The sequence below is a fragment of the Chelonia mydas genome, chromosome 10 (assembly GCF_015237465.2).
Source record: "Chelonia mydas isolate rCheMyd1 chromosome 10, rCheMyd1.pri.v2, whole genome shotgun sequence".
Lineage (NCBI taxonomy): Eukaryota > Metazoa > Chordata > Testudines > Cheloniidae > Chelonia > Chelonia mydas.
In genome coordinates, this window is record NC_051250.2 from 29447799 (window position 1) to 29474236 (window position 26438).

A 26438-nucleotide genomic window follows, 5' to 3' on the forward strand; every position below is an offset into this window, starting at 1 on the left:
TAAGACCAAATATAAAGATTTTATTCACCATTTCCATCATGTATAACCAAACTTGGGAATGTGAAAATCATAAGTGCAAATTCTTTTGTCCATTTTTTGAAAACCATTAATTGTTCCTAAACACAGGAAGCACAGTCTGTTCCCAGCTCTCATCCCAACGCAGCTGCTTGGATGCCCGAAGATTTCTTCTGAACATATAAAGTTTACTTTCAGCTGTAGGAAATTCTAATAAGAGCATCTGCAAGGTTAAAGAAATAACAAAGAAGAAGTTAAATATCACACTTCAAGCTTCTCCTGCCCTTCCCAACTTTAATTTGATTATTAAAAGAGAAGCAGTAAAGTGGACTCTTCCCTCTAGACCTCTAAGTATTGCAAGATAATAAAATATTTAAAATGTGCGTTCTTGCTTTAAATTCATACACAAACAGATGTGGCCAATAAAATCCATAACTATAGGTGAGAATTTAGTCTTACAATGTATATTTTAAAGTTAAATCCACAAAGTACAATTATTAATACTCAATACTATTCAATGTTGACTAACAATATATAAAAATAAGTAAATAAACAAAAAGCATCACTGCCCAAAAGTAAACAATGAGAGAAGAGAGGGAGAAAAACATGACAACCGGATCTATAATCTACTAACTCCAAATGTGCAAAAACAGTACCTTTCCATTAACCATAAAGAAAAAGGAAACAAAAAGGACTTGAGCCTCTAATATCTTTACCTTCAGCTGTTCTGCAAGTTCATTCGAGTCCCTAAATATCAAGCCGTTTTCATCATGTTTCACAAGTTCATGTAAACTGTGAACAAAACCAGTGAAGAAAATGTAAGAACAATATAAAAGGCTTCTCCACTTAAATACCTGCAGAGATTGTTTATATACTGTAGCCCTATCAAATGCTCTAGGGACAGTCTCTCCAGAGGTTCCAGCTTTCTCCTAATTGGTCTCCCTCTATTCAACTCAAATCAGCCCAGTCCATCAACTTAACCTAAAACGAGTCAACCAGCCCTTAAACTCCAGGGCTCGCAGTCTTCTCTTGTCAGTTTCTTAGAGGCATCATGGCATGGGGCTGTTGCCACTCCACTATCTCAGGCCTTTCTGCCTCCCTATCTCTCTGTTCTCCTTCAATTATAGCTGGGCTTGTTTTCCTTATTGGTCCCAGCTGTGGGTACATGCCCCTATGAAGGTGGTTCTGGCAGCTGTGCTGAGGTGTGGTCAGTCTGGTTGCCTGTGAGCAGGGAAGACTCTCCTCTCTCTTCTATCTATGCTCAATATGGGGTTTGTAAGCCCTACTACAAGCCCCACATTGTTAAGATCCTGGATCTCTTAACCTAAATTCCATTCCTTGCACTGGGGTACAAGCTGCAAATGATTGAAACAAATTAGTCCTCCTTCCTAGGCATAAGCCTGTCCAGAACTGCTGCTATACAAAGTGTATTAGCAAACTGTACTGAGAAATTCCTCTTGGGAAGGAATAAAAAGGGTACAGTGGCAACATGTTATTTCGTTTGTCAGCACAGAATAATGTAGAAGTTTGTGCAGCATGCTTTGTTAGCCCGTTGTAACTGAAGCCATTCATTTCCATAATGACCTGTCTTCAGTACTCTATTGTATGTAACCCTTCTGAAACACAGGTCTTTCACAGTCATGGAGTCTAAATGAATCCAAGGGAAGCTAAGACAGAATAATATACATCTTCTTTCATCCCCTTCACATATAAGAGGTTCAATTATACTTTCTGAGTCTCCCTTACATTGCACTGGACACACACATTTACCAACATGTAGCTTACATACTAGAGTGTAATTTACAGTAAGGGTAGTTTACTTTAATTTGCATCCTCCTATTAGCTGATTTACATTCTAACCCCTCTGTTCCATCCCTATAGCATACAAATTACACCATCTTGGACTTCTTTAGACTAAGTCAGTCAAATCTGCAGGTGATGTGTAAAACTGTGTAAAATTACACATTGAAACTTGATACCTGGGTGAGAGTCTAAGTTATACATTACACACCGAGATGGTTGGAAAAATGGATAAGTTACAGCAGATTTGATTCTCCTCTGAACTGGCCCAGGAAGCAGAATAGATTAAATAGCAGCAGTCTGTAACATAGCGCAATTTTCTTCAAGGTTTTTTTTTTGGTTTTTTGGTTTTTTTTTTAAGTGGAACTCTTTAAAATTTGAAATGTGCATTTTTCACCTGAAGATACCATAATCATACTGAAAGCTAGTGTATTTTACAGTCTTATTAAAAGATCACAGACAAAAAGAAAAGAGTCTTCATTATATATTACAGTCATGAACAAAGCTATCACACAGTATTCTATGCTGCTGTCACCACCAACGCTATAGCACAAGACAAAGTATCTTTACATTATGAAAGTCATATTTCTCCCAAAGGATTACAAGTACTTTATAAACTGTAGATACAGTAACCACTTCATCCATCACTAAGGCTTAGACAATCCCAAAGTGCAATGAAGCATCTCTCAAACAGTATATAGAAACAAATCCAGTAGTTTAGAACAGGATATGAAGAAGAGTATAATTTCCAATTGGGATTACAGGTGGTTGTTTTTAAAGCAATCTGGCTAGGACACTGCAGTTAATGCCCTAACTTTTGCACGCGTGTGCGCACACACACACACACACACACACAAAAGAAGCGTTAATTTTTAAATGACCTCTAGAAGTCATAAATCAGTTTTCATAATTTACCTTTAGCAAATTAAAGCAAACATATTACTGTGTTGTAACTAGGAATCAATTCAATATCAGCAGAAATTGTTATCATATGATTTTGTAGCAAACTACATATTTGTTTTAAAAAAAATCTATTTGAGTTATTTTAAGCTATGTCAAAGTAAGCAAGCTCTTACCACTGGAAATGTACTGCACATACAGGTAAACAACAGCCAAACATATCCACCACCTTCATAGGCAGATCCAAGCCACTAGATGATTTGTGGAGACAGACACCCAAATCTGCTGAGCCTACAAATTATAAAAGAAACAAAACTGACTTTTTAAAAAGTATATTTTGAAAGTGATTAACTCAAAAGATTGTTTTCGAAACATATAATTTTGTAAACGTTCACAATTTTTGATGTAACTTGATGTCTTTGGTGCCATTAAAACATAACTACTTGGAACATGATTTAGGTCAGAATTTAGGAACTCAGTGAGTAAAAGCCACATAATTTTTTATTTTTCAGAGCAGCTGAGATTTAGAAACATAAGTAACTGATATTAAAATAAGGGGAGAAGAGAAATTAAAAAACTAACAGACATTATACACATAATCTACCCCCATCTATTTGAAATGGTAAATAATTAAATCAATTCTGCCACAATGCAGGGGACAGGCTAGATGACCCAGTAAAGAACTCTTCCAATCCAAATGCCTTTACAATACATGGATAATTTACAGAATCCAAGGTTACAGAGATGAATACTCATTACTTAGAAACCACCACAGATATACAAGCCAAATAAATTGACAGTGAGGGGTTGAAATTAGGCAGAACTTGTATTTTACCAGTATTTTATCCACACATAGCATTTTAGATAAATGAAGCTCAATAAAAGCTAAGTGAGTATGAACAATCTATTTCCTAATCTCCTCAGCTACCTTCAACAGCTCAGCTAGAAACTCTCCAATGTTATTTACTGAACAGAATTTGAGAATACATTGAATAGAGACAACCCAGTATGTTTTAGCCTACCTAGAAGAATAGAAGCGGCAAACAGAGGCTTTTTAAATACAGATATATTGGCAAATCTTCAAGATGGAATTCTACACCTAATTACCAGAATAGGAGGGGAAACTGTGCAGTTTCAAAAATTAAACAATTTCTCAGGCATAACAAAAGGCACAAGATACAGTTATATACTTTGTTCTTAACAAGCAATTTAATTTTACTGTGGTATTCATCTATCTAGCGTCCAAACTCAGGGTTGGCCATTTCCCAGGAAAAACTAGTTTAGGACAGGGCACTGGTAAATACCAATGTAAACCAAGTTTAAACGGTGAAAGTGGGACGAATAATTGCATCAGGATCCAGCAAGTTCAGCAAATACAGAATGAATCTTTTCAAACTTTGGATACATCCATTCAAAGCCGAGGAATAGGCTTGGCCTACCCACTACATCAAAGTTGGTCTTCAGCTACAGGATGCTGCATGGCCAAATGGACCTGGACCATTGGTCTGCAACACTGCATGCTTCTGATTGCTTAATGCTTTAAGTCTACAACTCTGCATAGTTGTTTTCATATAATCAAATGTTTTCAACTTTTGTTTATATAATATTGAAAACTGAAAGGAGTCATAACATGTATAACTTCCTTCAGAAAATATCAAACCAAAATGTAGACATGCCGATGTTCAGTACTGTATTATTACATATATTAATATTATGCCCATTTCAGTTTTACTTTGTATTTGTACAACCCTACATTAATCTACAAATCTACTGCCTTACATAACCACAATTGGAATATGTAACTAAAAGTAAGTATAAAGTGGCATCATTAACTAAACAGTTTTAAACACAGACATAGATTACCCAAATTGCTTAATGCAGGTTCCCATCTTTCTTGAAATCATTTCAATATAAAATGCCTTAAACTGGGACTAACTCGTTTTTCCCGAGGCGCTAAAAACCATGATTTTACCTGGTAAAAACCATCTCTGATAAATACCATGCCATCCCTGCCCAAAATTATCAATAGCTATCCATAGCCTTTGCTTAAGCCTCACACATTGTTCTTGAGTCTTTAAAGCTTTTTCAGCAACTGTAATCCATTATTTACCAAGTAGAACAGGGTAATCCTCAGCTTCTAGCCACGGTGTACAGATCTGGATGTGTTTAAAGTGCATTTTGTCTATCAGTCTGTTGTAGTGCTTTTTTAGAGGCCCTTTACCTTTTAAAAGGAAAACAAACAAATAATATATATTAGTGTTTTTGCTGGGAGCACCCAAAGTGGGTTTTTGTCTGCACATTAAAGTCTAGGGATATAGAGCAAATCTCATTTGTCTTCCTAGATTGTAAAGTATTAGAAGAAGGGGCTGCATCATTCATCAGTGTTCATATAGGGCCTAGCATGGTGATAGTGAATCCGACTGGGTCTTCTGAGGGCAACCATGAGATAAAATGCTCTATCGTAGATACACCATTATCAGATACAAATCAACTGAAAGATGGCACCCTCCAGCAGCACAGTGCCCTTTTATCATCATGCTAAGTTATTAGTTTAGTACTAGGAGGAAAGAATACCATTTGTTGAACCATCTATACCATTTTGCAAAAACCTCAAATTCAACGGTTGGTCTCCTTCCCAAGTACTAGCCAAATTCCTTCCTACTTAGCAATAGGCTAAATACCATTTAAACCACATTTTAAGTTGTTTTACCAGCATTTCTTCACTATTCAAATTCTGAAAATACATCCAAAGGAATTACAGAGTACAATAAAATGGCTAGATTCGTATGCTGTGCCGTATATTTTATTTTAAAATGCCTAACATGCCACCATTGGTTTGCTTCTTCTCCAACTAGTGATCTGGTAAATTAGTGCCAAACAAATATTTTTTGAAAGACACACAAAAATCAATGTAAGAGTCAATATAATGGGATGATAAAAATTAATCCTCCAGCATCAGCACCGAAAGGGAACAGAAAATTACCATGTAAAAGTGGTACCTGTTATCACACATACTAAAGAAGGAAGCTTGATTCCATCACTGACATACTCTTCATAATCTGCAGAACAGATAAAGTTATTTTGTGTATATCTAGATACACACCCCCGCATTTAAGAATAATTTTGATGTACAAATGAGAACTCTATTTCAAGTAAATAATTAAAAAAAAACACTTCAGGCAAACTAGCAAATGTGGAAATTCACATTGGGAACCTTGATCCTAATTTGGGCCTCTTGTAACAGCCATAATGCAAAGTAATAATTCTTCACAAGGAATCACCTAGCCCTCTCTGAAACATGCCTGATACTTAAAGGAAACTGTCTGCAAGGTGTAGGTGTTTGCCACTCACAACACTGGTGAGCCAAATTCTGCTCTTCCCCCCCACCCCATACAGATAATCCCACTGATTTCAAAGGGGGAACAAGACTTTTCATTTTACAAAAATAATTTAAAACTGATTTAAGAGATTTTTTTTAAATATATATGTTAACATATTTCCTTTTTTATACTATATAAATAAATTATATGGACATCATGCTTTTAAATGTACAGTTCATAAAATCTGCAGAAACCCAACATTACGCTGTGACCACTACGAGCTGTTTTTTGTTGTTAGGTTCAAGAACACAGACACAGATTACCCAAATTGCTTAATGCAGGTTCCCATCTTTCTTGAAATCATTTCAATAGGTATTTGAAAGTGTGTGTGTGCACGCACGCGCGCATGCACATGTTGTATAACAGGGTGGTTTGCCTCATGGGCTGGAGACCTTGGATCTAAGCCAACACTGATTACAGGATAAGCCCCACCTGAGCCAAAGTTCCCCCAAATCAATGGCTCATCAGGCTGACGTGGTTAAGGTATGTCAGTTTCACAGCCAAGGGTACACAAGGGAGTGATATGTCCAACCGCCTTTGACAGCCCTAACCTGGTGGAACAGGTACCCATTTTGCATCTGGGTGAACAAGAGATGGCCTTTCAGTGGGAGATCAAGTGCAATTTGAACCTATAACCTTCAGATCTTTAGTCAAGCAACTTAACCACTCACCCACTGAATCTTACGTCAGGTAGTTCCCAATAAAGGGCAGCAGTGGCTGCACTGAAGGGGAGGTACTCAGGGAGAACAGAGACTGCTAGGATTGGGCAGGTTCCAGCAGAGTCCTGAGATTTGGGACTAAGACTCCAGCCAGAAAGGGTTAGGAATAGCCTGCTAAGGCAGGAGAGACCCTGGGCAAGCCAGGGAAAGGGCACAAAAGCTCTCCCGGCAAGGAGACCTGGGAGTAGAAAGGAAACATTTGGTTAGGGGACTTCAATTTGGGACTTTGAATGATTTTCTATGAATAAACCCAGACCTGTCTGTGTAAGGAACCTAAGAGAGAAATTATTCACAGGGCATTGCAAAGGCACCCCTGGCCACAAGAGGGAGCTCAGTAAGCGGCCAGACCACATGACGAGTACAAAGTAAAGCTGTAACCCACTTTATCAAGTGGTTAGAAATTTATTTCCTCGTGACAAAGGTTTTAATTGTATCATGCATGTCACTATGATCTTAAGCTTTTTTTTACTCCCACACTGAGACAAACTACTCTGGTCCTTAAATGCATTTGAATTTTCATTTGCACATGAAGGCACTGTTCTTTGAAGAAGCTCTTAGTGATTGTTGAGAATACATCCATAATAAGACTCTTTAAATAGCCAAAGAAAACTCCTTGATACTTACCTTCTAAAGCTTTTAAAAGAATAGAAAAATCTTCATCCTCTAAAAAAGAAACGTTTATTAGTGACACTCGTAGCATTTTTAGCTGTAATGCCTTATTCTTTTGAAAAGACAGTAATCATGACTTTCCTCATCTTCACTTAAGTGACTAAATATACAATGTGCTTTTACCATGATAGGTACTATAAATGTAATACTACTACACAAAAGCCTATAACTCTCGTATTATTCCTACTTGCTGCATTTAATGGAAACTTTTCCAACAATTACACAAATACTAAAGCCAATCAGCATCTCAGAAGCATGACGTTTCATTTGTCAATGTTATTAGACATTATTGCCCAATTAATTTTAATTCAGGAAGATGCACACTTCCATTCTCAATTACAATACAGCAGATTTTGTTCCAGCTTTAGACTTTTTCACAAACAAAATAATTATCTTAGTGCATAAATATATGTAATAAATGTACCAGGAAATGAAAGACAAAACATTGTAACTTATTAGAACCATTCTAGAGCACCATGCAAGCATATTAAATGTACTTCTAATGTTAGACGAGGGTAGGACTTGTTTCTGTAATCATTCATGGAGCTCAACATTTACCTTATAACTCCATAATTAAACTAAAAATTTCAACGGATTAGGGTCCTCATGTGTAGACACTGAGATAAGTCCATACAGCTGATCTGCAAATTCTTCCTGTTAATCAAAGAAATGTATACAACTTTGTTTTTGCTGGCTGTAATGTCCTGTATCAGATCAAAGTTTATGCGTGGGGGAGGGAGGTACAGCTCTAATTTTTATCAACTGTTTAATGTAAAGATATTATAAAGGAATATGAACAACAAACACCAATTTGATTAAAGACCTGTCCAGCTGGTGCTGCTGATGAGAAGAGCTGGTCTTTCTTTGACTTGTGTCACATTTCCATTTCCGATGTCTAGTTCTGTAAATGCAGACTTCTCAACAACTGGACGTATGGAGTCTGTTCTGTGTAAACAGGATTTAAAGAACATAATTATTAATTCCAAGATATACTATGTAAGGATGTGCATGGATATAATCAAACACTGTACCAAATGGTATGAATTTCACAACATTATGGTTCCAAATTTGTCATTCAGCACCTCTGGGGGCTCATTCATTTTGCTGGTGAGCATCCAGGTATCATGATGATGCGACTCAGATGATTCTTTTCCTAGCTATCACTGATATCCTAACAATACAACTTCCGAGGGTGTTCCCTTGGCAATTTGTGGAGAGTGTCTAGCATGCCTTCCAATTCTCCAACCTGTACTTGTTTTACCTTGAAGATGATGGCCTATCGTGCATGGAGTCAATTCATTCTGCACTAAGGATTTTAACAAAGAAGCTGGACTGACTGTCCTGAGCATTTTTTAAGCCATTTCTCATGGTACAGTCATCATCTGCCATGATATTTATTATATGCAGTGTAGCTGTAGCCATGTCAGTCCCTGGATGTTGGAGAGACAAGGTGGTGAGGTAATATCTTTTATTGGACCAACTTCTGTAGGTGAGAGAGACAAGCTTTCGAGCCAAACAGAGCTCTTCTTCAGGAATATCTTTATGGCTGAAAAGCTTCCCTCTCTCACCCGCATAACATAAGAATGGCCATACTGGGTCAGACCAAAGGTCCATTTAGCCCAGTATCCTGTCTTCCAACAGTGGCCAATGCCAGGTGCCCCAGAGGGAATAAATAGAACAAGTAATCATTAAGTGATCAAACCCGTCGCCCATTCCCACCTTCTGGCAAACAGAGGCTGGGGACACCATCCCTGTCCATCCTGGCTAATAGCCACTAATGGACCTATCCTCCATGAACTTATCTAGTTCTTTTTTGAACCCTGTAATAGTCTTGGCCTTCACAACATCCTCTGGCGAGGAGTTCCACAGGTCGACTGTGTGTTGTGTGAAAAAATACTTCCTCTTTTTTGTTTTAAACCTGCTGCCTATTAATTTCATTGGGTGACCCCTAGTTCTTGTGTTATGAGGAGTAGTAAATAAACACTTCCTTATTTACTTTCTCCACACCAATCATGATTTTATAGATCTCTATCATATGCCCTCTTAGTTGTCTCTTTTCCAGGCTGAAAAGTCAGTCTTATTAACCACTGCTCATTCAGAAGCCGTTCTATACCCTTAATAATTTTTGTTGCCCTTTTCTGAACCTTTTCCAATTCCAATATACCTTTTTTGAGATGGGGCGACCACATCTGCACACAGTATTCAAGATGTGGGCACATCATGGATTTATATAGAGGCAATATAATATTTTCTGTCTTATTGTATATCCCTTTCTTAATGATTCCCAACATTCCGTTCGCTTTTTTGACTGCCGCTGCACATTGAGTGGATGTTTTCAGAGAACTATCCACAGTGACTCCAAGGTCTCTTTCTTGAGTGGTAACAGCAAATTTAGACCTCATCATTTTGTATGTATGGTTGGGATTATGTTTTCCAATGTGCATTACTTTGCATTTATCAACACTGAATTTCATCTGCCATTTTGTTGCCCAGTTACGCAGTTTTGAGAGATCCTTTTGTAGCTCTTCACAGTCTGCCTGGGACTTAACTATCTTCAGCAATTTTATATCATCTACAAATTTTGACACCTCACTGTTTACCCCTTTTTCCACATCATTTATGAATATATTGAAAAAAACTGGGCCCAGTACAGACCCCTGGGGGACACCACTATTTGCCTCTCTCCATTCTGAAAACTGACCATTTAATTCCTACCCTTTGTTTCTTACCTTTTAACCAGTTACAGAAATTGGTCCAATAAAAGATATTATCTCATACATCTTACCTCTATGATATTTACTATGGCAGACGTCCCACAAACTGTTGAAGAAATCTTTTTAATATTAGTTCAGAATTTTGAAAAATCTGAGATTTTTATGAATGAGGTCCCTCTTTATGAGGCACATGATATTTAGCTCACTGGGAATTTGACAATTGCCAAATTTCTCTCTTTTGATTTTCTAGTAAGGGATGCTTCAGCAGCTATGTCTGTGAGCTTTTTACACCAAGACTCACATTAGCCTCAGTCTACCTTCCCCATATCTATTTAGGGGCCCTATATCAAAGTTCATACTTCAAGCCACAGAGGCTCATGTATATTCACCAGAGGAGTGAAACCTAAGTAAGCGAACAGATCTCGCTCACTGAAAGCAACTATGAAACAGAAGAGACATTTTTGCCCACAGATGGAGGAATACAGAAGATCAGGTGTTCCTGAATCTTCATACCACCTCCAAGAAAGATGGTATTGTTACAAGAATTAGTACTGCACGTGAGGGATAAACCTCCAAATTGATGCAAAATAATTTTATTATAATAAGTTATACGTTTATTTAATGTTACTATAAACCTGCCTTTGCTGAATTTTGTGAGATATTTCCAATTATTTTTGTACACATGGTGCTTGGAGAATAATAGCTCATATGCTTATGGTTTTGGTTGCATATTTTAGTAAATGAAATATTCAGGCTAATTAAAGAAACTCCTGGGAACCTTGCTTTCTTACAATAATGGACAGATACAAAAAGCTTCAAGGAGAATACTGCTTCTGTGTGCTTATCACCTCCAGGTGCAATTTCAGATCCTTGAAAATTGCATGACAATTTTTATTATGCTTTAATACTTTATATAATTTTTATTGTGTGTGATGCTAGAAAGATCTGAGTATTTGTTGTGATGTGTGTCTTGCATAGTATGTTTGGTAGGAGTTTTCAATTGCAACTTATGGGTGAATCTACTGTAGACTGCAATCTTGGGAACCACTTGGTTAAAAAGACAAACTTCCAAAAGGAGTGTCTTCTCAAAGAGCAGAACACCCACCCTCTCCTCTTACCGCCTGTGAAGATATTCTTTGTCTACGATTTCACGAAGACATGTAGCACCTGCTTTATCCAGGCCACAAAAGCTAAGCCAAGAGCCTCTCTAACTCCCACTTCTCTTTCTTCCTTCTGAGGAAAAACCGCAGTTTTAAACCCACACTAAGGATTCCAGAAATATTCCTATTGAAAATTTCTTCTTTTATAGGCACTCTAGGGTCTTCATTCATTTAACACTAAGGAAAACGTGTATAGTTCAGAAATGTTTTAATTACTTCTAACCTGGTGTTTCCACTAAAGGTGAAGACCTTTTTTTGTTAGATGCCGTAAGTTCCTTTTGCGGTGTTTATTCACTAATATTTTGTATCTAGATGCATCTAATGTACTAGCTTTCTGATGCCATTGTTATGTGAATAGTGATGTTTTATGTACCAACATGCAATCAAATGACGTTGCTCTAACTGGTTACTAATGTAACATACAAGAAGCCACTTGAATATAAGGTATCTATACTAATTGGGAAATTAGTTAACTTCCGTAACAAATCAAAGACAAGAAACACATCTCCAAGGATTCTTAAGAAGAAACAATGCTTTGAGAACTATTTGAGTCTAAATACTCTAAAAATCGCTTAAGTTTAAGATGACTATTTTAAAGGTAAAAGGCTTATGTAGAAAGTAGGAGTGTTTGGACTCATCTGAAATAGAAATTCGTCTCTTATTAAACCCTGATAAATTACAGAGATCTCAGAAGATTAACTAAAAAGAAAGAATTAAGACTCCACCTTTAGAGACACCCTGAAAATTCCCCACCACAAACACAAAACAATAGGATCACGAAGTTGAAGATTTACAATGCTGTTGCATATGTATTAGCAGACTGCATAGTCAGGAACTGAAGATTTACCAATGTCATCCCATGAAGGTGCTGAGCCAATGAAAGTGTGATAACAGCTAATATTTGGATCCTGCCACTCCCCTGAAAGAGATGCATCTTCTATCTTCAGTGGGACTATGGAAGGACAAGAGTATACATCTTTCTGAACTGAGATACCAATTTGGCACATTCATCTCAGTCTGTTTAAGCAGCGAATAGCAGCAATAAGGAAAAGAAGCCATAATGAAACATCAAGAAGTAACCTTGCAGTCTAGCATTGTTTCTGCAACATGATGACATCACCAAGACTTCAGCATCACTGGTGAGATAATGTTTGCAAAAGCACTGCCAAAGGATTAGATTTAAATTTTTCTTATATTATTTCCATGTGCTATTATAATTTAAGGTATTAACACCAGATTGTTCAGACTGTATATTCCTGGGGAGGAGACATCAGATAACCTTGACAAAGAAAGAAATAGTGGGATTTATTTTGAAATTCAGATTCCTAATATTCATTAGTTTGCCTATCTTAAGACCAGTCCTTGCAGTGAGTTGATGGGTTTATACAAAGACTGCCTTCTCATTTGAGAAACTGTTGAATAGCTTCTTTACATAAATGAGTTAATTATTTTCTTCCTTTTCATAGGACTCAGTTAAGATCATTAACCTCTGCCCATTTATAAACTGTTTAGGTTATCCATAATAAACCAAACAGGATTCATCAACCCTTAAATGAAATTCCTTTGCCAATCTATAAATTGTTTTAGTTACCAATGTACACTAAGACAGGACTACTGATTTTGGAAAACAATACACTTCGGTCTCAAATTATGTAGAGAAGAGTGCCCCCAACAGGTAGGACCAATCCTCCAGAGTATAATCTCTGATGAAAGCTCTCCACAGAGAGATGTACAGAAGACACACTGACTGAAGTAACCATTATTTACTGCTTGCTTGTGTTTTGTTTTCCTTTTTCTTTTAATATTCAAAACTAAATTGCGAGTATCTTGCTTGTTTTTAATTATGGTGTCCCCTAAGGCATGCTAAGAATCTCATGTGACTAAAATAATAGGGGATCACATCTCTGGATCTGCATTAAGAAAAACAATTATTTAGATTTGGCCTATCAGTTTTTGTTTCTCTGAACTATAGATGTTTAGTAACTTTGGGGATAAAATGATTTGGTATTTGACACCTTAAAAACACCCCATTTCCACTCCACATGCACTTGGGAATCACATGAGCTGCAGTCAGTTAACAGGGAAGAGGAGTCACAAGCAAGAAGTATATACTCAGTTTCTAAACTAAGTGTGCTGGCCTTAATTCAGTTAATAAAGACTAACTGCATCTGTTACTTATACATACCCTCTTTTAAATGGAGCATAGTCTTTGGCAAGTTTCATGTACAATTTATGCTGGAGTTCTAATGGTGTTTCCTTAAAAAAAGCAGCTGGCTTGTCATAGAGGGTTATTGCTCTGTAGTGAAACAAATTCATTAGTCAAATAAAAAAAATATATAAAAGGCAATTAAAAGAATCAACAAACCAAAATTATTAATGATCTGATTCTGAAAACTCTTTATATTTTAAAAGGTTTTTTGGAATAGAAGAGCTATAAAGTTGGGCACTTTTGCCACCCTAAGGATGTACAAGAGAGCACAACAGTGCCCCAAAGCTGTAAACAGTTAAGCAGCTCTATAGTCTTGACTTCAATCTGACTATTCATCACATGCATAAAGTTAATACATGCCTGTATCTGCAGGATTGGAGCCTTGCTCTATCAAGAAGGAAAAAGATCTATTCAATGTTTTAATGCTTTTCAATGCGTACTTTTTTTAAAAGTCCCATTTAACTCTTGGGGGCATTCTGTGCCAAAAAATTCAAAATTCTGCACCAAAAAATTCAAAATTCTGCATATTTTATTTGTCAAAATAATGCAATATAGTCACACCAGTTTCAATTGTTTTGGTAATTTATTTAAACTACAACACAGAAAAAAGTCACAATAACTATTCAGCATTTCCTAAACACATGAAATTTAAGTTACAAATACTTGGTAACTAATACCTGGCATTCCAGTTATAATCCTGGATTTTCATTTAAATTACCATATATACTCGATCATAAGCCGGTTCGTTTATAAGCCAACCCCCCAAGATGGATACGTAAAAATGGAAAATGTTTATGACCCATTCATAAGCCGACCCTATAATTCAGGGGTCAGCAAACTGGCTCCTGGGCCATCAGGATAAGCTGCTGGAGGGCCGAGATGGTTTGTTTACCTCGAGCGTCCATAGGCACGGAGGTAAACCTAAGTAAACAAAGTGTCCCGGCGCGCCAGCGGCTTCCCCTGATGGGCCAGGACAACTGGTGGGGAAATTTGGGGGGGGGGGCGGGGGGGGGAGAAGCTGGGGATCAGGGGAGCAACCCCTGTGACCACCCCCCACGCTCTCCCCATCCCATCCCTTCCCACCTTATCTGGGGAGGGCCAGGGGAGGATGTCTCTGGCCTGGCCGGAGCTGCTCCGGCAGGCTGGGTAGCGCGGCCGCAGCCTGCTCTGGCAGGCCAGACGGGGCAGCACGGCCACAGCATGCTGCGGCGGGCCGGGCAGCACGGCCACAGCCTGCTCTGGTGGGCAGGGCTGAGCGGCGGAGCTGCAGCTGCTTTGGAGGCTGGGGGGAGAGCAGCGAAACCAGAAACAGAGAGACTCTTCCCTTCTCGCTCTGCTGGCTGTGCTGCCTCTCCTTGCTCCCTCTGTTGGGGGGAGGAGCTGTGTCCCACCTCTCCCTCTCTATGCCTGTTCATAAGCCGACCCCCTTCTCTGATGCTTCCCTTTTTTAATAAAAAAAATTTGGCTTATGAACGAGTATATACAGTACGTTACAGAACACCAAACAGCAAAAAAAAAAAAAAAAAGTAGAATGTCATTTTAAATTGCTCAGACTTCCACTCATGAAAGTCATACAGTTTTGACTGTATTTTCCACTGCATGCATCCGATGAAGTGAACTGTAGCTCACGAAAGCTTATGCTCAAATAAATTTGTTAGTCTCTAAGGTGCCACAAGTACTCCTTTTCTTTTTGAGGATACAGACTAACACGGCTGCTACTCTGAAACCTGTCACAGTTTTGCTAATCGTTGTCCTGGACCTGGCTGGGTACTTTGGGAAGTGCTTAGTTCTGATTCTCCTGACATTTTATTGACTGCTTGGTAAATGTTTTTATTTGCCCTCAAAAGCTTTTTTTAATGGGTAAGTAAAATAAATCCTGAGCTGTAATCTAACCTCATTCTGCCACTTTGGCACAGGAAAAAAGTGAGAAAGCACATAGACCTTCCTAGCTGAGGATTCCCTTCCTGTCATTTAATAATTTTATTAAGATGATGTTGAAGTAAAAAGAAAACGGTACAGAATTTAAGCATAGAAGTTTCTGGTTATCAGGGAATAAGGTACAGATTATCAAGGGGTGCGAAATTTGGTTTAGGAATGGGTGGCGTAAGGAATACATAATCTGCCATCTCCCCGATTGGGGTAAAACTTTAACGGGTCAAAGTACAGACACTGAGATATGGGGGTATGTTGTTCATATAATGGCTATGTTCAGGTGTGGAGTATACTGAGTGGATACGATGATGAGGATGGATTTACCCTCATTTGGTGGGATTTAATGTTCCGTGAGTTTATGGTTCCAGTTCATATGCTAAGACTTCTTTACATCGCTCTGGCAATGTAGGAGCCTTAAAACTTTCACAGGTTTTAATGCTCCTGGGAGAACGGACTGAGAATGGGAACAGTTAACTAACAATAGGAACAACAGGCATCATGCTACATTTCTGCCTCAGAGAAGGAGATCAATTAACCATCAACAGCAACTTTAACAACTTTTACTACACAGTCAGGGTGCTACATTTGTGCACAGAGAATGAGGTAAATTAACTCAGGCAGGCTGCTTCATTTGTGCCTCTAGCCCAGGGGTTCTCACAACATAATTCTGGTGGCCTCAGAGTGCAGCCACCAACTTTTGCTGGTGGCCGCTCTGAGGAGTTTTCCTAAAATACTTAATTAACTTTAGGAAAAACAAATAAATATGCACACATATACATGTCCATATCATTGTAATTTATTTATGTAGGGTTTTTTTTGCAGACTCAATAACAATAATGTACAGTTGTCTCTATTCTTTACTGGACCTAAACAGAACAGAAACAAAAATAAGCTGCTTTGCATGCCCAGCCCCCCTCCCAGCCTCTGAGGCTGCTCCAGGCACGCTAGAACAGACCTGCTGCCTGGGCTTCTGGGGAAGAGCCACGTGTCCCCCAGCAGATTTTTTTTTTTACGTTTTTCTGCATGGGGAGCACAGAAAAATGCAGGTCATATGAATTCTGCGCCCCCGCATGGGCACAGAATCCCCCCAGGAGTACTATGTGCTTATCCAGGGAGCTCTCACACATGCTGTAGCAGAGACAAACCTTAGCTTCTTCATCATACAAAAACAATTTCTAAGCAGGAAGTACAGTATATCATTTAAGAAATCTCAGGGAGTGTTACATTCCAAAAGTATTTATAGCAGGGGGATGCTCTGTATTTTGTCACATCAAGGGCTGCCCTGACAAGTGACCGGGAGATGGAAGTTCAATCCTAGTTTGCACAGAACAGATTGAGCCTCCCTCATTTTGGGTAGGGTGTGACCATCGTGAGGCCTCAGCAAGCCAACCTAGCTCTTGATTCAGATGCAAAGGCACTCCTCAGGACAGAATGTCCAAGTGCTGAAACCTCCCCAGGCTGCCCTCCTCTGCATTAAAAATATGAGCTGCTTTTGTGCAAAGCCATAAGGCTGCATTTGCCCTTCTGGCGCGTGCCCTCTCAAGATCTAGAAGACTGAACTACACCAATTAAAAATATTACAAATTTGGCAAGACTCCTGGTTATTCACATGGCACTAGGTGGAGCTAGGCTTGGCATAGTGGAGTGAATCCTACAATATGGACTCATCTATAATGCATACATGACACACATAATACAGCCATATAAACTGCAGTATAATTGTCTTCATTTTTTAACTTGCCTCATAACTGTGACCAAGAATCTAAGCTTTAATTTTGAAAAATTCCCCAGCCCTTATGATCACAAAAGAAAAACTTTCAAAATGTGAAATAATGGTAAATTGATGCAGTAATGTCTCCCTGGGCCTCAGTCTAAAACAATGACGCCACAATGTACTGATATTAAGGTTTACTGAAGTTGGGAATTCCAATTTCCTCCAATGCTCAAATTTCAATACAAGATTCGTCCTTCACTACCACCATTGCCAAAACACTCAAGCACCTCATGCTCGCTTCCGTACCTATGTGCGTGCCAAAAGCCCCAGCTATCCTCCCTCTAATTGTCACTAACATTTAATTCAAATGGCCTCTCAGACTTTCTTTGAGGGGGAATTATTGAGGAGGGATAAATATTCACTTTTATTTAAGTTTTGTGGAACTACTGAGAGGTTTTACAAAGTAAACAACAAAAGGGTAAGAAATGTTTGGGGACATGTACGTCTACCAACCCTGTATTTCTTGGCCTCCTAGTACCAGAAGCACTGGGGTGGACCAGTAACAATACTTTCATGATGAATATGCTTTTCCAAGTATTAGTTCTGAGTCAGAAAGAAGATTCTTGGATACCTGATGTCATGTTATTGACTTGAACTGGGACCATATAGAACATGGTTGCAACCAAGGTCCTGTAGTGGTACCAAATCTTATATAAAGGGGGTAAAATAAGGTGTCTCAGACAAGGTTGTGGTTTGCTGGTTATGTGTGTATCATTTTTGTAGTTAAAGTTATGAATATTGGCTCTTATACTGTCTGTATTTCAAACTTATTTCAGAGTAACAGCCGTGTTAATCTGTATTCGCAAAAAGAAAAGGAGTACTTGTGGCACCTTAGAGACTAACCAATTTATTTGAGCATAAGCTTTCGTGAGCTACAGCTCACTTCATCGGATGCATACTGTGGAAACTGCAGAAGACATTATACACAGAGACCAAGAAACAATACCTCCTCCCACCCCATTCTCCTGCTGGTAATAGCTTATCTGAAGTGATCACTCTCCTTACAATGTGTTTTCATACACACATTTCATACACACATTTCATACACATAGCCGTCACCTTCAGCCCCCAACTAAAACCCCTCCAACGCATTATTAAGGATCTACAACCTATCCTGAAGGATGACCCAACACTCTCACAAATCTTGGGAGAAAGGCCAGTCCTTGCCTACAGACAGCCCCCCAACCTGAAGCGAATACTCACCAACAACCACATACCACACAACAGAACCACTAGCCCAGGAACCTATCCTTGCAACAAAGCCCGTTGCCAACTGTGCCCACATATCTATTCAGGGGACACCATCACAGGGCCTAACAACATCAGCCACACTATCAGAGGCTCGTTCACCTGCACATCCACCAGTGTGATATATGCCATCATGTGCCAGCAATGCCCCTCTGCCATGTACATTGGTCAAACTGGACAGTCTCTACGTAAAAGAATAAATGGACACAAATCAGATGTCAAGAATTATAACATTCATAAACCAGTCGGAGAACACTTCAATCTCTCTGGTCACGCAATCACAGACATGAGGGTCGCTATCTTAAAGCAAAAAAACTTCAAATCCAGACTCCAGCGAGAAACTGCTGAATTGGAATTCATTTGCAAATTGGATACTATTAATTTGGGCTTGAATAGAGACTGGGAGTGGCTAAGTCATTATGCAAGGTAGCCTGTCTCCCCTTGTTTTTTTCCTGCAAAACCCCCCCCCAAGACGTTCTGGTTAAACTTGGATTATTGCTGTGCACATTGTAAGATGAGCTGTTGCCAGCAGGAGAATGAGTTTGTGTGTGTGGTTTTTGGAAAGGGGGGGGTGTTGGGGGGGGGGTGAGAAAACCTGGATTAGTGCTGGAGGTGACCCACCTTGATTATCATGCGCATTATAAAGAGGGGTTTCAAAGGGGGATGGGCTGTTGCCAGCAGGAGAGTGAGTTTGTATGTGTGGGGGGGGGGGGGGGGGGGGAAGGGTGAGAAAACCTGGATTTGTGCTGGAAATGGCTCCACTTGATGATCACTTTAGATAAGCTGTTGCCAGCGGGGGAGTGGGGTGGGAGGAAGTTTTGTTTCATGGTCTCTGTGTGTATATAATGTCTTCTGCAGTTTCCACGATATGCTATGCATCCGATGAAGTGAGCTGTAGCTCACGAAAGCTCATGCTCAAATAAACTGGTTAGTCTCTAAGGTGCCACAAGTACTCCTTTTCTTTTTACGAATACAGACTAACACGGCTGTTACTCTGAAACCAGCAGGAGAGTGAGTTTGTGGGGGGGGGGGGGGGGCGGAGGGTGACAAAACCTGGATTTGTGCTGGAAATGGCCCACCTTGATTATCATACACATTGTAAGGAGAGTGATCACTTTAGATAAGCTATTACCAGCAGGAGAGTGGGGTGGGAGGAGGTATTGTTTCATGGTCTCTGTGTATATAATGACAGGTTTCATGCATCCGATGAAGTGAGCTGTAGCTCACGAAAGCTCATGCTCAAATAAACTGGTTAGTCTCTAAGGTGCCACAAGTACTCCTTTTCTTTTTGTGTATATAATGTCTTCTGCAGTTTCCACAGTATGCATCCGATGAAGTGAGCTGTAGCTCACGAAAGCTTATGCTCAAATAAATTGGTTAGTCTCTAAGGTGCCACAAGTACTCCTTTTCTTTTTTCAAACTTATGTTATGCTTCTGGGTGACACCCCAGACAAGTTGGTGTCAGCTCTGCCTAGCCTGCCTGATGGCCCATTAAGGACCATCAGCTATACAACTGACCCATTGAGAGAAGGCAGACATGCCTTGCGACTCAGCAAGGTATGCAGGGACATGCCTATGGGACAGAACTCTGAGGTTTTTCCATGCCATGTAATGGACAGCTTGTCTTTGAAACAAAGAAAGACAGACCACATGGCAAGAGAATATAAAAAGCTGCTGCAGCTCCTCCATCTTGTCTTCAATCCTGCTTCATATCTCTGGAGGAACTTTGCTACACTGAAGCTTTGAACCAAGGACTGAAAGACCCATCCCAGCTGTGGATGTCCTCCAGAGACTTGATTTGAACCTGCAGTTTATTCTATCACTGCTGCAAGCCTGAACCAAGAACTTTGCCATTACTGTATGTAATTGATTCCATTTAACCAATTCTAGCTCTCATCTATATATTTTCCTTTTATGAATAAACCTTTAGATTTTAGATTCTAAAGGATTGTCAACAGCGTGATTTGTGGGTAAGATCTGATTTGTATATTGACCTGGGTCTGTGGCTGGGTCCTTTGGGATCGAGAGAACCTTTTTTCTTTTACTGGGGTATTGGTTTTCATAACCATTTGTCCCCATTACGAGTGGCACTGGTGGGGATACTGGGAAACTGGGGTGTCTAAGGGAACTGCTTGTGTGACTTGTGGTTAGCCAGTGGGGTAAAAGTCTTCTCTCTTTGGCTGGTTTGGTTTGCCTTGGTATGCACAGAAACCCCAGCCTTGGGCTGTAACTGCCCTGCTTTAAGCAATTGTCCTGAATTGGCACTCTCAGTTGGGTCCCGCCAGAACCAGCATCGTTACACCTGATTATACAGTAAGACTTCTATGAATCCAAAATCATTAGGGCTAGCTAGCTAGCTATATATCCTCATCTAAGTGAAAATCTGTATACAATCGTTTGTGTAAGGCTTTTGACTTACTTGATGTTACAATTCATCTGTAGATCTTCTTTCATTGCATTAGTCACACAAAAGTTGTAGTCAGATAGACGTCCAAAAAGCTTTTCATACCTGACAGAAATTAAACTTCAGTTATAAACCAAACACCATTCCCAACTAATGAGATTGTAACACTGAATACCAGTTTCTCACTAATGTCTAATCTTTGGAATGAACATTAACATAATTAAACAATTTTGCCTAAAATTATCAGGAGCTGTATCTCACAGAATTCATTTCTCACTTGCCTCTTAACAGGTAAATTATGTCTTTGTTGATATTGCTCCATTAAAGAGCTCTGTATATAGAGCCAACATTCAAGATACAGTAGAGTACATGCTGTCCCCTTTGAGGCCCAGAGAAACCAAAGGCCTGAACTAAATTCAACAAAAGAGACCTATCATAACCTTGAAAGATGAGTTACTGTGCAAATCAGCAATACAGAACAAGCAAATCAGAAAGCAATTATAATATAAAGTATTTAACATAACCTAGTCATAACAAACAAGGCAAGAAGCAGAACATATTCAAATTTGAAGATATGTAACATAAGGAATTAATACAGCCATATACACCATCATATTATGACTCCAACCCATCTAAAGAGACCCAGATTACTACTGACTTCATTTATGTGCAACTCATGCATCTCAGAAGCATGACTGCAGCTCAAGAGTCAGTGGATGACACTCAGGTTCAGAAATAATTAGGCCTCTTAAGGCTTGTCTACACTTAAAATGCTACAGCAGTGCAATGCACTGAAGTAGTGCTTCAGTGTAGATACTATCTATGCTGATGAGAAGGATTCTCCCATCGGCACAGGTAATCCACCTCCCAGAGAGGTGATAGCTCGGCTGACAGAAGAATTCTTCCATCAACCTAATGCTGTCTACATAGGCACATAGGTCAGCTTATCCACACCACTCAGGGGCATGGATTTTTCACACCCGAGACTGACAGTTAAATCAACCTAATTTTCTAGTATAGACCAGGCCTAAGTCACCAGGCTTTTTACAGTTCTGCGTGTACACTTCACATACGAACACTGGTATATGCGTGTACACACACAATATTTAGCTGTTACTGGAGGACATTCCTTAAAAAGGTATAACCATTTTAACCTTTTGTGAAAATTCCTATAGGATGCAAAAGGAATAACAGGAATAGGAATGGCTCTAAAATTTAACAGAGAACAGTATAGTCTTCTATAGCTTTCTGGAACCATTTTACAGAATGGTATAACAAGGATAGAATTTTCTATTAGGTTGGTTAGCAAGGTCCAAAAACCCATAGAAAAGGCATTTCCTATTTAATTCTATAGGACACCTCCAAAAGTAAAGTACATCAATTTTGAACCTAAAAATAAAGTGCCTCTTTAAGGAAACATCTCTTTGTCAATGGTCTCCTAACCACTGCCTTCCACCTTTTTGCATACAGTAAACACTATACAATTTGTAAGAGGAAAATAAAGACTTCTATACAAACCATTCTGCAATTTGTACTATAGGGTGACTTTTTCCATGGATCAGACTCATTATACTATAACCATAGTTGTGCCAATCAATGATCAGTTTGCTTCTTCGTACAAGGCAAACCATCCAGGTAACAGCTATACTAGGCAGGCCTGGAGGATTCTGTTTAATAAATAAAACAAACAAAAATAGCACCCAATTATGACCAAACAACAAACTGCTTATTAGCTGCCAGAAAAGGAAAGGATTGGACTGACACTGGTTTAAACAATCTCTAGATCTCTGGCTCAAATACGGCCCGAGTTACAACTTTTGGTCACAGGAATCAGGCAACTACTCAGTATTGTATGTAAAAAGAGTAGGTTAATCTCAGTCCCTCATGGTCCTACATCTAATCACAACTACCACCAAAACTAGCTCTAAATGTCAGCAGAGACACCCAGAATCATTGTTATGGAAACAGAGCTACTTTCTCACTCCTAGATATGGTACCTCCAAGTGAAGTTCGAGGCATATTGTTGGGGGAAGAGGAGCACTGTGAAGTTCATACTGCTGTTCACTCATGTTATATTTGTTCTGTGGATAAAAGCTTTCACCCTCCATGCTCTCAATTTGGCATCTGCAGCCAACACTAATTCCACTTAGAAAACTGATTTCAAAAGGACTATTCACATGAGTAAAGTTAAGTATTTATCTAAATGTTTGCAGGACTGAGGCCTTAACTATTAATGTGAGTTAAAATGCATTTACTTTAAATGTGTGTAAGTAAATATTTGACTGGAATAACTCAACATTTGTAGGTTTCAGAATAGCAGCCATGTTAGTCTGTATTCGCAAAAAGAAAAGGAGTACTTGTGGCACCTTAGAGACTAACCAATTTATTTGGGCATAAGCTTTTGTGAGCTACAGCTCACTTCATCGGATTAATCAACGAAGTATGAATTGTTATTTTTACAAGAGAACACAGAATTTGCAATTTACACTGGTAGACAAATTGTGGTATTGTTCTGTTCTGATTAGATTATTTAACAGGTAATTTTGAATTCTATATTTGACTGCTTAAGTCACAATCTGTGCTGTGTGCATTAGAATGGATTTCAAATTCTACCCTCAAGTATGCAATTGAAATTTGCTTTTTGTAAAGACTCAAGCATCTGTGCTAAATTCAGTTCACTAGCGTTTGTGCCAATAAAGTCTGAATGCTCAAAAATTAATGAAAAAAGTGAACACAAAGGTTGCAAATACATGAATCAAAATTCACATTTGCACAAATTTGTTTCGACTATTCATTCCGCACTAGTAGTTTTATCATCAAAATGAACAGTCACTATGTTTTCTGATGTTGCCGGGAAAATGTACTGCAGTGTGATACAATAAACACATAGCTATATATCTACATATATACCTGAAGAAGAATATAAGATGGCCGATCTATCTTCAGCATTGTATAGAACAGTTGTATTGCCTGTGCAATAACTTTTGTAATATACTGGAAAATCTTAGGACCAACTGTAAAATGACAGAAATCGTTGTCAAAATTTCACATAGCACACCCTAAATATGAAATTCATTTAGAATCAACATATATAAGGAACAATTTTTTTTTTTTTAAGTGATGGCATCCTTTAAAAATTAACACATTACTTCATGGTCTTTGTTTTAGAAAAAAGATAAATTCATAGTGCATGTAAGTAGATATACACAGCATAAACATGTAATTCCAACCACTTGCTCAGAAGTAGGCCAATTTATGTTAAAGGCATTGCCCAAGTTTTCACGCAAGTGCTCATATTGTTAAACCCGATGAAAGTGTATGTAGCTTCCATGTAGGATAAACTAATATGCTAATTTTGAGCCAGGTTCAGAACAAAGAGTGCCAACAGTTTTTTTTGTTTTTTTTTTAAAAGAACTCTTGTATGAAAGTGAAAATTTTCCCTCTCTCTTTAAAAGCAGCAATGATACCCATTGTACTCTGGAAGCTAAACTCAGACCCTAAGAATTGGTTTTCACTGAACAATAATGATAAATATCTTCAGAACAGAAATAGAATTTGAAATATTGATAACATGTGTACAACTAAAAATCATCTAACTCATGGGACTTACCTTGCAATACTTTAAGTTCTGAAATAGATACAATGTGTATCTTTTCATTGCACAAAATGTCACTATGTGGCTTTGTGCCTGGAAGAAAAAGAAACTGTTCTACAGCCAGATGTTTATTGAACACATACACAAGAGTGTTACTATAACAGGGCATATTATGAAACTTGTAAAGCAAGGGCAAATTTAGAAAAAACTCCATTTTAATATGAAACACATCCCTACAATTACTGACCCAGTTCAAAGTAGAGAACATCTAGAATACTGAGATGAGCATACACAGAAGGCAGTACTTTGATCTGAGTGAAGGAACCAGCGATCAGCTCTCATACTGAGACCAATAATCACCCCGCCCAGGGAACACTTGGATCACAGGGATGTAGCACGCTGAGAGGTGTCAGTGTGAGCATCTGAAAAGCGCTTACGTTTGGAATATAAGGCTGGCCACTGCCACTCTGGTAGGCTGCCCCCAGGTTGGGGCAGGGGCATGAATCTTAGTATGGAACAAGGCTAATCGGGGACAGGTGGCTGCTGTTCAGTGGCTCGATATTAAACATGCGGGCATCTACACTGGTCCCCACTGGGCCCAGCTTAGAGGTGGGCTCCAAACCCCTGGGCATGGGTCAATGTGGCTCCTGGGACTGAAGGTGTCCCTGGGTGTTTCACTGAGGAAACCCAGAAGAATGACACCATAGCCATGCCTGGGGCGAGTGGAGGGACCAGAAGAGGTGCGTGGGGGGAGTGGATCAGGTCTCACATTGTGATGAGCCCCCACAGGGTGACCCCATACCTGGAGTAGGGGGGACAAGCTGGGGCTGGCGGGGAGCTGGGCCGGGGCGGTCTCACTCACTGAGGAAGCCCAGCAGGGTGACGCCGTGCCCGGGGACAGGACAGGACCTGGTCCGAAGGGGGCGGGGAGCAGGACCAGACCGGTACAGGAAGCCCAGCAGGGTGACCCAGGGGCAGCTGGGCAGAAGCGGTCTCACTCACTGAGGAAGCCCAGCAGGGTGACGCCGTGCCCGGGGACAGGACAGGACCTGGTCCGAAGGGGGCGGGGGGCAGGACCAGACCGGTACAGGAAGCCCAGCAGGGTGACCCAGGGGCAGCTGGGCAGAAGCGGTCTCACTCACTGAGGAAGCCCAGCAGGGTGACGCCGTGCCCGGGGACAGGACAGGACCTGGCCCGAAGGGGGCGGGGGGCAGGACCAGACCGGTAGAGGAAGCCCAGCAGGGTGACCCAGGGGCAGCTGGGCCGGAGCGGTCTCACTCACTGAGGAAGCCCAGCAGGGTGACGCCGTGTCCGCGCCGGGCCAGGGCCAGCGCGTGGTACTGCATGCGAGGGCTGCGGCCCAGGTCGCCCAGCACCGCCACGCACACCCGCCCTCGGGCCCCCTCGGGCCCGGCCGGCCGCCTCCGCAACCACAGCAGCGCCGCGCACAGCGCCAGCCCCGCCACCGCCAGCAGCAGGAGCATCGCGGGGTCCGCCATGTTGTGACGCTGACGTGGGGGGGGGGGAGGGGAGGCGGCACGGAGAGGAAGGGCCGCTCAGCGCGCGCAGAGAACTTAGAGCGTATTCACAAGGGCCGCCATCTTGGCGTCAGAGCGAGGCTGCCTGCTGGGGCCAGACCCGGAGCCCAGGGGGCGGGGACACCAGGGGGAGGCGGGGCCGCCCGTAGCGCACGTTGCGGGGCACCAAGCGGGAGGAGCGAGTCGCTCGCGGGATCCAGGTCGCGTGGAGCCGCACTGGGCTGGGGCTGTGGGCAGCCCCTTGGGGCGGGACCTGGGCGGTGCAGCGGCCCCGCCCCGCCCTGCTCCTGCGGGCTAATTGCTGTGAGCGCTTGTGTGTAGCACGCAGACGTTGCGGATTTCTTCCTTGAGAACAGCCCACAATCTGAGAAGGAATCGTAA

At 40.4% G+C, this 26438-nt stretch overlaps 1 protein-coding gene across 4 annotated transcripts; it reads right to left on the reverse strand.

The window, feature by feature from the left end:
- Positions 1-26128, reverse strand: ALG1 (ALG1 chitobiosyldiphosphodolichol beta-mannosyltransferase). Of its 4 annotated transcripts, XM_027831426.3 has the most exons (13): positions 25802-26124; positions 24535-24612; positions 23835-23938; positions 22443-22591; positions 20940-21029; positions 13543-13653; positions 8307-8428; positions 7439-7477; positions 5715-5774; positions 4826-4936; positions 2892-3006; positions 732-807; positions 1-238 (listed from the first exon to the last, which is right to left on the reverse strand). In XM_027831426.3, the coding sequence occupies exons 1-13, from the start codon at positions 26016-26018 to the stop codon at positions 107-109; spliced, it is 1404 nt and encodes a 467-aa protein (XP_027687227.2). In that variant the 5' UTR covers positions 26019-26124; the 3' UTR covers positions 1-106. The 4 variants fall into 4 exon arrangements, with proteins under 4 accessions (XP_027687227.2, XP_043379474.1, XP_043379473.1 ...); XM_043523539.1 differs by lacking the exon at positions 13543-13653 and having other exon boundaries at positions 25802-26128; XM_043523538.1 differs by lacking the exon at positions 4826-4936 and having other exon boundaries at positions 25802-26127.
- Positions 26129-26438: the final 310 nt, after the last annotated feature.